General features: G+C 38.3%; 1 protein-coding gene across 1 annotated transcript in view; it reads right to left on the bottom strand.

The window, feature by feature from the left end:
* Nucleotides 1–12,076, bottom strand: part of Dock7 (dedicator of cytokinesis 7) — a 198,439-nt gene that overhangs the window by 138,847 nt on the left and 47,516 nt on the right. The window contains exons 8-11 of the mRNA XM_028778777.1: nucleotides 10,359–10,425; nucleotides 9,183–9,332; nucleotides 1,528–1,608; nucleotides 134–299 (exon numbers count right to left, since the gene is read on the bottom strand). Coding sequence (XP_028634610.1) covers nucleotides 134–299; nucleotides 1,528–1,608; nucleotides 9,183–9,332; nucleotides 10,359–10,425 — 464 coding nt within the window. The remainder of the gene's footprint in view (nucleotides 1–133; nucleotides 300–1,527; nucleotides 1,609–9,182; nucleotides 9,333–10,358; nucleotides 10,426–12,076) is intronic.

The raw sequence follows: 12,076 nt of genomic DNA, 5'->3' as shown, positions 1-12,076 counted from the left end.
ATTACAAGTGTGTGGCACCAGCTGAGGAAATCTTTTAACAAGTCACAGGACACTGCCCAGGCTACAACTGACACAAGCCTTTATAAGGGGAAAGATCACTACTTTAGAAACAGTATCTACCAAGCACTCTTACCTCCAGTACTGATCTCAACTTCTGTGGAGTCTCTTTCTAAGCTGCCAGCACTGCTAACAATATTCATTAAATGAATTGCAGTCCAAGCAAAAGGCATTCGGTATTTCCCAAGTCTCTGGCAAAATTGGTCGGCTTGACTTTTCAGCTTCTCCAATTTTTCCTTATTCTGAAAAAGAGAACTTGATCCGTGATCACACTTGAAAGAAACAACCTAAGGCCTATTTCACACATTATCAAGGGAAGGTTAAAAGTGCTAAATTCTTAGCAAAGACAGCAGAGCACAGGCTGAGTATGTGTGACGGGGAAAGAGCAGTAACTTTCCTCAATACATCTCAACTCACTGCAAACACACACACGGAAAAGGCACTTTCTCTTTGTGATTATGTCATCTTGGCAGAGAAAAAAAGATACTTAGAGTCAAACGCACGTACTGCAAGTGGTCTTTTTAGGAAAGGAAATGTAATTATGGTCAGTCTTTTTAACACAAGAATTAATACCAGAACAACTAGAAAAGAGAAAAAGTTCTGTCTTTATGAGCTCCTGAACAAAATTGAGTCTGTCTTCAAACTATCTCAAAAGCTAAGTCTTCCTCAAAACTTTCTTTAAAACACCGCTCGTTCAAAGACTTGAGCTCCTGATATGCTTTTCGGGTCATTGGTTGTGTAGTTAAATTCATGCTAAAAGTGTTTTGTTCCCACCTCATGGTTGTTGTAATTTATGGACTGTTTAAAATTAGCTCAGCTACTTCCATCCTTTCCAGCATAACAAGCTTAACGAGTCACAGCCGGGATGCTTTATTGCTGGCAGCTGCGGATGAGCCCACAGCTACGCTCCTTTGCTAACTGACTGCTTGTGATACATATGTGTGTGTGACGCTTGCCCATCTTTCTTTTCTCTCAACATGACAAAGATCAATGCTAGGAAGTTTCATCAATATCACTATAGGCTAAATAAAAGAACTTTGAAACTACTTATAAGTTAAATTCAATTAGCTTCATTCTTATCAACAAAAATAATTTTTAAGCTGCATTTAATTACTATTGGTATGTAGGTTTGTCTTGGGAGGAATGTTTCATTGTGTGTGTCATTAAGTTCTGAAAAAAACATTCTGGAGTCTGGGGTCAAGCTATGATCATCAGACTTTCGAAGCAAATGCCTTTTACCCACTAAGCTATCTCTCTACCCATCCCCACCAGGCAGAAGAGATCTTTAAGACTAACATGGAACATGACACAAGCTAAATGGCAAAGACAATGGGGAAACAGGACGAAAGGAAGTAGATCAACAGAAAAAGGTAAATTAGCAGTGACATTTTTTAACAGGGTTTATATGTTTTTATTTTTCCCAAATGACATTAGGAGTGATATGGGAAAATGAGGAGCCTGACATGGTACCTTGGTGGCATCAGCTTCTTTGAAAATCATATACGGTTCTGCACACTCTCCAATGTCTCCTTGCTGTAGGACTTTTTCTAGCTGTTGAAGGCAAAAAACAGAAAAGTTTAGCTAAGGTTTTAAAAATAAAAGCACTTGGTCAGAAATGCAAGGGTGATTCAATATATTAAAAATAAATAATCACACATTAATAAGAGAGGAAAGGGGAATGGTCAACTCTGAGTAGAAAATGGATCCAAAAAATAATTCAGAATAATTTCCCTATAGAAACGCTCAGCAAACTATGAGTACTAGGGAACTGTCTCAATATGAAAAGGGTATATATGAAAAGCCCACAGCAAGCATTCTCAAGAGTGGCTCAAAACTTTCCCTCTAAAATTAGGAATTTAGCATTTTCTATACAAACCCATGCTGGGTATAGTGCCAAAGACACATAATAGAGTCACAGACACATAAAATGGAAAGGAAGAAGGAAAATGATCTCTGCTGACAGCGTGACCTTTGTTGTTGTTGTTTTTCCGAGACAAGGTTTCTCTATGTAGCCCTGACCTCCTGGAATTTGCTCTGCAGACCTCAAACTTGCAGATCCACCTGCCTCTGACTCTCAAGTGCTGGGATTACAGATGTGTGCCCACACCTGGCAGTGGAGGCATCATCATCATCAATAGTTTTTGACTGCATGACCATTTATATAGAAAACTCTAAAGATTTCATGCAAATAAATAAAATACCACCATATATGCTGCCCACTATTGAGTATGCCTCATTGCCTGCTATCCAATCATTCAAGAGGATGAGGGCCAGGGTTGCAATTGTTGAGGCCCACCCACCTCAGGCCTAGCACATTCTAAGCTAGCATTCGCTGCATAGTGAAATTCTGCTTCAAAAACAACAAAATAAACAAAGAATTATCAAAACTAAACACCAAGTACAACAAAGTTTCAGTAAACAAAGTATGCACATTAACAATGAGGATTCTAAAAAGCAAATTAAAAAACCCATTCTACAGACAACAGCATTACAAATAATAAAATATTTAGGAATAAATTTAACCAAGGAAGTTAAAAATCTATACAATGAAAATAGTAAAATGTTGCTGAAAGAAATACAAGCATAAAAAATTCCAAAGATATTCTAAATTCAAGAAGTAAAAGATTTAATAGAATTAGAAATCCAATGTTGCCTAAGACATGCACAATTAATGACATTCCTATCAAAAGTCTAATGATTTTGACAGAAATAGCATAATCCATCATAAATTTGAAGAGAATTCTCAAGAGAAATCCAAAGCTTGAGGAAAAGCAAACAAGACCTAACTTCAGATTAGGTCTTCAGATGAGACTGAATACAAATCAATAGAACTGAGGCTGTGAATGAAGACAATGGCTGCACTTGAAATCCAGCATGCCAGCCACAGGTTCATGTGGTTCACCCAACAGAGGGCCACGGGCTGTCAGGCTGTGAGCACTTAAGAAGTAAGGCCTAGCTGAAGTAGTTCATTGGGTTCCAGTCAAGCATCCTCAGCTCTCTGGAAAACTACAATGTAAAGAAATGTCATTTCATGCACCTACAGCCACAGAGCGTTCTCCACTCTGCTTCCCCAAGTGGACTGCAATCCCTCTGAAACTTTAAGCGAAATAAGAATTTCCCCCTTTATTTGACAGGTGTTTCAATGGCTGGAATCTTCTGCAACCATAAGCCAAAATACATCCTCCCTCCCTTATGGCTATCGGGCATCTGGACGGCTAGAGTCCCTCTGAAACAATTAGCCAACATAAAATTTTCTCCCACCTTTCTGTCAGGTATTTAGTCACACTGATATAACAATAATGAATAAATAAGATTAACAATAATGAATAAATAAGATATGCACACAATGGAACAGAAGAGGAAATCCAGAATAACCCTTGCATATAGTCAGTAAAAATTATGTGTATGACTCTTCTGCCTGCATGTATGTATGTGCATATGTACCTAGTGCTTGTGGAAGTCAGAAAATGGTGTCAAATCCATAACACAACATGGGTACTGGGAAATAAACTCAAATATTCTGCAAGAGCAAGTGTTCTTAATCACTGGGCCATCTCTTCAGCTAGTCAAGTGTTTCTTGACAAAAGGATGCCAATATGATTCAATGCTGAAAGGGCACTCTTTCCAACACATACAGCTGTGGAGGCTGCTAATGCAGCTGGATCCTTACTTAACACTTTATCAAAAAAAAAAAAATCAAGCCCACATGGGCCTAATACCTAAATGTAAGACTAAAAACTTTTAAAACTTTTTTTTTTTTAAAGAAGTGCTTCATGTATTTGGAAGAGTTTGTTCCTGAATGTGACAGTACTGTAAAATGGGTAAAAACAAACTTATCAAGACTTATGCTTACTACATTAAAGGACAAAATAAGTGGAATGAAAAGAGAACCCTAAGAATGAGATAACATTATATGAAAAGCATCAGTTTCACCACAAATTAGTATCTCAAATGCATAAAGAAGTCAACAGCTCAGGAACAACAATAGTGAAGGTGAGAAATCCAATTGACTAAGAAACAAAAGACTTGTAAAATGTGCCAAGTAAGCTCATGTGTTTCAACACTAGGTTCAAGCCAGTAGAGCTGTTCTGGAAGATTGTGGAACATATAAGAATAGGTTGGCAGGAAGAAGCAGGTCATGTGGGGAAGGCATTGAGGTTAATGCCCACTTACTTGTTCTGTTTGCTCTCTGCTCCAGTGTGGCAAGGTATGAAAAGGTAAGGAGTCCCACCTGCACCTTTGTCACCACAATGCTACTGCTACTAATTAGGCTTTCTCTCCACTGCAGGTATCCTCTCAATCTGTAAGCCAGAATGAGACCTTCCTTCCTTCCTGAGCTGCTTGTTGTTCATAATTTGTTAAGACCAACCAAAAAGAAAAACTAATGCAGAAAACGGTATTGGAAGTGGGGCTGTCGCTGTGACAAAGCTGATCATGTGGTACATACAATGGAAAGAAATGTAGAATTTGGTCTAATCTTTCCATGGTCTGAAGAGAAATATCTGCTATGTGTCACTGTACTCCGGAAATTTATAAATTGTTTTTATTGTCTGTGTAGGTATTACAGAGGCTCAGAGCTAAGAGACCAACTCTAGTCAAAGAAGAGACTTCTGACTCTTGTTAAAGACCATGAGACTTTTAAAGTTGGACTGAATGTGTTTTGCATGAGCCTATGGAGCCAGGAGTGCAATGTCATGGTCTGAATATAAAATGTCATACAGTTTTTCTTATAAAAGGATTATTCACACAGCCAAAAAAGAGGGGAAAGAAAACAATCTAAATATCCATTAACTTGAATAAACAGATAAAAAAGTATGTTGGCATGAACACACACACACACACAAACACACACACACACACACACACACACACACACAGATTGTTCAGTGAAGTATTATTCAAATAAAAAGCAGTCTAACATGTGTCCAAACCTGGATAAATCTTGAAACCATGTTCTGTTAAATTAGCCAGTCTCCAAAAGACAAACGTTGTATGACTCCACTTCTATAAGGTATCTCAGGAAGTCCATTTCACAAACAAACAAAGTATAATGAGGACTTGCAGAGAACGGACAAGCTTTAATAAGGAGTTGTTGTAAGTTTTCCTTTTCTGAACTAAAAAGCTTCTGGAGACTGATTACAACACAAAACTTAATATTGATCTGTACACTAAAAATAGTTAAGATTATAAATTGCAATTTTACCACAATTAAAAGACTTTTTAGGCCATTTACTACCCTAATTGCTTTTAATCATGGTCACTACAATACAAAGCAAATTAAGACACCCCATGCAGGTGCCCATGGAAGTCAGAAGGCATTGGATGCCCTGGAGCTGGATCCACAGGTAATGTTGAACCACCTGATACAGGGTGTTAAGATCTGAACTCTGTCAGAGTATTAAGTGATCTTAACAACTAAGTCACCTCTCTAGCCCTCCCCACAATAATAGTCTTAAGTGGCTAAATAGAAATTTTTTTCAATTCCCATATTTCTTTAAAATATCTCGCATTTCTATAAAATTTTAAATTTCCCCTCTTTTTAAAAATAGGGCTGAGGCAGAGAAATAAAGGCAGGCGGATTTCTGAGTTCGAGGCCAGGCTGGTCTACAGAGTGAGTTCCAGGACAGCCAGAACTACACAGAGAAACCCTGTCTCAAAAAGCCAAAAAAAAAAAAAAAAAAAAATAGGGCTGAGGAACTGGCTCAGTTTGTGAAGGGATTCTTATACAAGCATTAAGACCTGATTTTATCATACTACTCCTCTCAAGGCTCAAGGCATAAGAGGAAAAAAGAATATAGGAGCTCTCAAAGATGGTGGATGACTCCAAAGAAATAGTTTCTTCCAAATGTAGCAGGACTGATGTATACATGAACTCACTGAGACTGGGCCTGCACAATTTCAAAGGAGATGGGGTCTCAGCATTGATGTGGGAAATAGGCATAGGTTCCAACCCTTAACGAAGACATTTCTACAACTGATACCTGCTGGCAGAGAAAATCAGTTTTGTCCAGTGAAGTCTCAACTGGGTGTATCAACCACACTTCAATTCTTCAGACGATGCTAAAAAGAATAAGTTCAGATTTCTTCCTAACAGACTGCAAATGTTCACTGAATTAACAATGAAAGACTTGACAAACTTCAATGAAACATGACCCCAGCTAGTAAAATAGACAAGCTGTCATAATTCACACCATGAAATACTCCTCTTTGGTAAGTCTACAAAGATCAAGATTTTACTTCTGAAAATGACACACACAGAGAACATCTCCATCTCTGGCTAAAACAACTGATTCCAGACAACCTACATCCACACAAACACAACCATACAAAAACAGTATAGCCCAGACTGGCTGACCAACACACAAATCAGATGTATAAATAAATATACAGAAACTGCAATAGAATTATGAATAAAGGCTTTTTATTACAGCCCACTGGGATATCCTCTCTTTGTTCTTGTATAGCAGTAAATATCCAATATAAGTGGTAAGGAAATTTTCTCTCAGGAAATGATAATCAGGGCTGGAGAGATGGCTCAGAGGTTAAGAGCACTGGCTGTTCTTGCCAAGGTCCTGAGTTCAATTCCCACCAACCACATGGTGGCTCACAACCATCCATAATGAGATCCAGTGCCCTCTTCTGGCCTGCAGCCATACATGCAGGCAGAATGCTGTATTCATAAGAAATAAATAAATCTTAAAAACAAAAAAGAAATTATAATGATGGACTGAACCTATGTATCAAATGGTATTATTATTCTTGGGAAGAGGGAGAGAGGGAGAGAGGGAGAGAGGGAGAGGGAAAGAGAAGGAAGGGGAAAGAGAGGAAGAGAGGAAGAGAGGGGCAGGGAGGAAGAGGGAGAGAGAGAGAGATCCTGATGGACCACAAATGACTAAAAATTAATTCTCTTAAAAAACGTAATAGCAGAAGTTAGAGGTGGTATGTATATATGTATATGTGTATGCATATACACAAACATACATTTGCTATATTTTGTTGAGTATAATTATATATATTTATTTTTCACTAAATAATCTCACATTTATTCCATAACGTAATTTTTCAAATTATGATATTGTATCATTTAAGTTTAACATAATCTATTTCTCTGTATTTACGTTCAATGTTTTTTACTCCTAATCTTAAAAGTCATTTATTCAATACCATATGACAACTAAATCATGTCATTTCCTAGCATCCTATATTCCATACATCTTTGCCATACTAGTTCATTTCTTTCAAAATGATCTAACATATAATAATCTGCTATTCTCCATGTATAAAATTAACTATATTTCTTATTTATATTCATTTTCAAATAATATACTATTCTTATATTTATTAATATAGTATAGCTTAAATCATAATAGTAATGTTAATATTTTGGGTATTTGAAGGCAGGGTCTCTCTATGTAGTCCTTGCTATCCTGGAACTTACTATGTAGACGAGGCTGGCCTCAAATTCCCAGATGCACCTGCCTCTGCTGTGTTGGGACTAAAGACGTGACCAAAGGTGCATACTACCCTAGCCTGCAGAACTCACCTCATGTCAGAGGACTTTCTGAAGTGAATTTCTCCAGGACTATTAACTGAAACTGAAACTAATTTTAACCTTAATTCATAGGAGCACATCCAACAAATTGGGGCATTATTCCTGTGGGGGAAAAGGACTCATTTTATTAAAATCTACTTTATAATCTTATTAAAAATTTCATTACCTCTTTATAATAATTTCATTTAAGTGACTAAGGAATACATTTTAGGCTGCTCTCAAGTCAAGGTCAATTTAACCAAAGTCAAGTAACCAGATTCTTCTGTTAGTTTTTAACATTTATTTACTTATTTTGTCTATGGACAAGATGGCGCCAACATGCATGTCATGGCACGCATGTGAAAGGCAGAGGACACTTTGCCATGGTCAGTTCTCTTCTTCCACCATGTGGATTCCAGGGACTAGGCAGGTAGCTGGGATCGGTAAGGAGCACATCAAACCTGCAGAGCCATCTGCTGGTCCAATTAGTCTAAGTTACAACAGGATAGTAGCACAGTAGTGGTATCTGAATTTATCCCCCAGTGCTAGGGACTGAACCTAGGGCCCCAAGTCCACACTAGACAACGGCTCTATCACCAAACACTAGACTCTATTCCCAGCCCTCATTTTACCTTTTATTTTGAGAAAGTTCTGCTAAAGTAGCCCAGGTTAGCCTTAAACTCACTCTGTAACCCAAGCTAGCCTTGAACCTGCAATTCTTCTGCCTCAGCCTATCAAACTGGAATCATAGACCTCTATTATCAGGCCTGACTAGTGTCTAGAATTTATAATTACTTTTCTGGGGGGAGTATGCCTGAGGTGTTTGTCGTTGTTATTTTCATTTTGTTTTCCTTTTTTAAAAGACAGGATCTTGTTACATAGTTCAGCTGGCTTCAAGCTTCCAACCGTCCTGCCTCTACATCCAGACAGCATTTCTGGTGGTCAATTGGTTGACAGTGAAAACTCTCTGACAGTCAATGATCTATGACAATGGTTTAGTTTTTATATTTATGTGACTTTGACATAAATGCTATATAGTAACTATGAGCATTAATTTACATAGATCTGTGTCCTCAGTTACGTGGTCAAACATTTCTCTAAATATTGCTGTGAACGTATTTTTTAGAGATTATTAACAATGAAAGCAGTAGCCCTTGAGGAGAGTTGACTAGTCTCTACTCTGGTGGTGGGCCTCATCCAATCAGCTAAGGGCTTTATGAACAAGACTGAGTTTTCCTAAAGAAAACCATAACAGAAAGCAGGCCTGAGTCTCCAGTCTGTTATCCTGTGAACTCTGGACTCACGAGTACAATAAAATACATCTCTTAGCACTTTGCCCTAAAAATCAGGGCAACTCTTAGCTCCCACAATCACGTGAGGCAGTCCCTTAAGATAAACTCACTGTTGTTTGACTGAAGAAACATAATCAATACTACTTTCCATTCAGAAAAAGTTAAGTTGTAACTATAGCTATATCCAATTGGTACTGCGTAGTATTAAAACACAAAACCAAGACAGGCACTGTCTTTGCTAAGTTTGCAATACTGACAGAGACAGGAGTAGAACAATCAACACATGTTAAAGATATGCTCACCTTTATCACAAGAAAGACATCTTGAGAAGGATAAGTTATAGAAAAAATGGCTGATCTTGCCAGAGTGGTAATGGCAGCAGGGGGAACATGTGGCCGTAACAGTCCCTTCATCTGTTCTGAATTAAGGTCGAAATAAAAATTCTCTGAAATCTGAAAAATACATTCAGACATTAAACTTTTACATCAATACAAAAATTTAGCATGCACAAAAATCATATGTATAGTCTTAAAATATTAGATAATAAAACATTTTATTAAAATTCATAGCTGATTATATATTTCACTGAGACCAATCTACAGATCTACACCAAAGCCAAAAAACTGTATAAGCTCCTCTGAAATAGAATATGGGCCACATTTTCTGAAGAGTCATACTTCAAGTTCCTTAGTTACAAGTACAGTTAAGGCAATCACCACTGAGATGAAGGACTACAAACTGAATTTTAAAACTTTACGTTAGTAACATCTCTTCAGCTTTCATTTTACAAATATAAGCTACTAGAGCAAGTTCTCCTGAAGAAATCCATCACAGGTCATGCATTGATAATGAAGACACTTTCAAGTCTCTACACCAGAATGACTTAGTGTGTTAAAATAAGACATGCTGGGTCCTTAAGAGATGTGGCTGAGTGCTAGGCCCCAGGACTGATGCTCGTAACCCTGGGCTCGATCCTTAGCACTACAGAAAGAAGCGGGGGGTGGGGGGAAGGAAGAGGTGAAGAAGGGGGAGAAGAAAGCAAAGAAACAAGAAGAAACTCATCTGGTGTCCCCTGAAAACTCCAAAGCATAGTAAAGCTAGCCTCGCCCCTTCAGACACACCACCTAAACATGTGAATCAGCACTGGCTATTAGAGGTTCCAAACTGTATCAATAAACTTCAGTGACCACCACGTTTATTTCCTTACATACTTCTTTCATACATGCCCTTTCCTGTACCAGCATATGTATTTCTTAAAAACTGCTTCTGTCATTTGCTTTGGGGACTTTTTCAATAAAACAAAAACCAGGTTTCAGCTAAAGTATTTTCTGTAAGATGAAAATATTTAACTAGTCTTGAAAAGTTAAATTTCTGTTTTCTTTTTCAGTTAATAATGTCCAAAGAGTATACTACTTGTTTATCTTATCAAACAAGCAGCATGTAAGCAGCAGGTTTCTGAACAAATCCCAGAGACTTACCTTTTTTTTCTCCTTGACATCATATAAAGCCAAACTTGCAAAAATGGGCTCAATCTCAATCTCAAACCTTTATGAAAAAAGGGATAAATTAACTTTAGACTACTTATGAAAGACAGATCTGGGGTTAGAGAGATGGCTCATCAATTAAGACTTGCTGGTCTTGCAGAGAATTCAAATTCAGTTCCCAACAAATGCATCAGGCAGCAGCTAACAGCTCTGTAACTCCAGCTCCAGGGGAGCTGACTCCCACTTCAGACATCTGTACTCACATGTATATATCCTTAGAGATGGGCAGACTGACACACACACATACAGAGAGAGAGAGAGAGAGAGCCAGAGAGAGAGAGAGAGAGAGAGAGAGAGAGAGAGAGAGAGAGAGAGATCCAGAGATCAGAAAAAATGCTGATGTCAAACTTCATTATTTCAGGAACTTCTTCCTTCACACCTGTGCCTATCTATATTACCCCTTCTCCTAAGAAACACTTATCTTTCATAGTTTCAAAACCAATACCTTCTCTGTAGGGATAATCTCTTGTGTGCTGTGTAGAAGCATCACCTGTCAATAAAAAGCTGGTGGCCAGTAGGCTGAGACAGAATTAGAAGGTGGAACATCCACAGGGAAAGAAGACTCTGGGAAAGATTCCCCGGCTGGACTCAGAAGAGGCAGACATAAGAAACTGAGGACAGGTAACCAGTGATTTGGCAGACATAGAATAGTAGGAACAGGTGAACAGAAGTTACGAGCTAGTTGGGGAACAACCCTAGCTTATGGCCTAGGCATTTACTCATAAATGATAAGCCTCTGAGTAGTTATTCAGGAACTGGGGCACGGGTGAAAAGCACACGGTTACATTTCTCTGTATAACTGCAGCGATTTGAATATGTTTAGCCCCCATAGACTCATGAGTTTGAATATGCTTGGCCCAGGAAGTGACACTATTAGGATATATGGCTTTGTTGGAATAGGTGTGGCTTTGTTGGAGAAGTGTGTCAACGAAGGGATGGGATTTGAGAACCTCCTCCTAGCTGCCTGAGGAAGGCAGTCTCTCTCTGCCTTCAGATCAAGATGTAGAACTCAGCTCCTCCAACACCATGCCTGCCTGGATGCTGCAATGCTCCCACCTTGATGATAATGGACTGAACCTGAGAACCTTTAAGCCAGCCCCAATTAAATGTTGTCCTTTGTAAGAGTTGCCTTGGTCATGGTGTCTGTTCACAGCAATGGAAACCCTAACTAAGACAATAACTCTCCTAACTTTTTCAGCGATAATTAAACCTCCTAAAAAGTCTCACAGGATTTTCTATCCATTTTGTGGCACATTTACATTACAACCTGTAACTAGGTTGTTTACTTAGGTGTGTCCACTTTGAAATAAAGTTTTAAAATATTTTCTTTTCTGGACTATAAATCAAATATTCCACACCCCCAAAAATTAAATACATTTAAAATATTCAGAGAAAGGCAAAGGCATTTGGAACCCCACCAAGGGGATTGGAACCCCCAACCTCAGAAAGAACTGAGGTAAAGTTGAGTGCTCATCTACCCAGGCTTCTGTAATGTAAAATAAACATGTAAAATATTTTTCTTGAAACAAAGAATGTGATACTATTTAGTAATCTGCTTTTTAACTCAGAATTTTAACTCACTGCTGCACCTGACCACTGCTGCACCTGGCCACAGTCGCACCTGGTCACTGCTGCACCTGGCCACTGCTGCA

This window comes from Grammomys surdaster, unplaced genomic scaffold (genome assembly GCF_004785775.1).
Source record: "Grammomys surdaster isolate TR1022 unplaced genomic scaffold, NIH_TR_1.0 341, whole genome shotgun sequence".
In the NCBI taxonomy this organism is placed as follows: domain Eukaryota; kingdom Metazoa; phylum Chordata; class Mammalia; order Rodentia; family Muridae; genus Grammomys; species Grammomys surdaster.
Note: the sequence above shows the minus strand (reverse complement) of the source record. Positions and strands in the feature narration are given on the sequence as shown.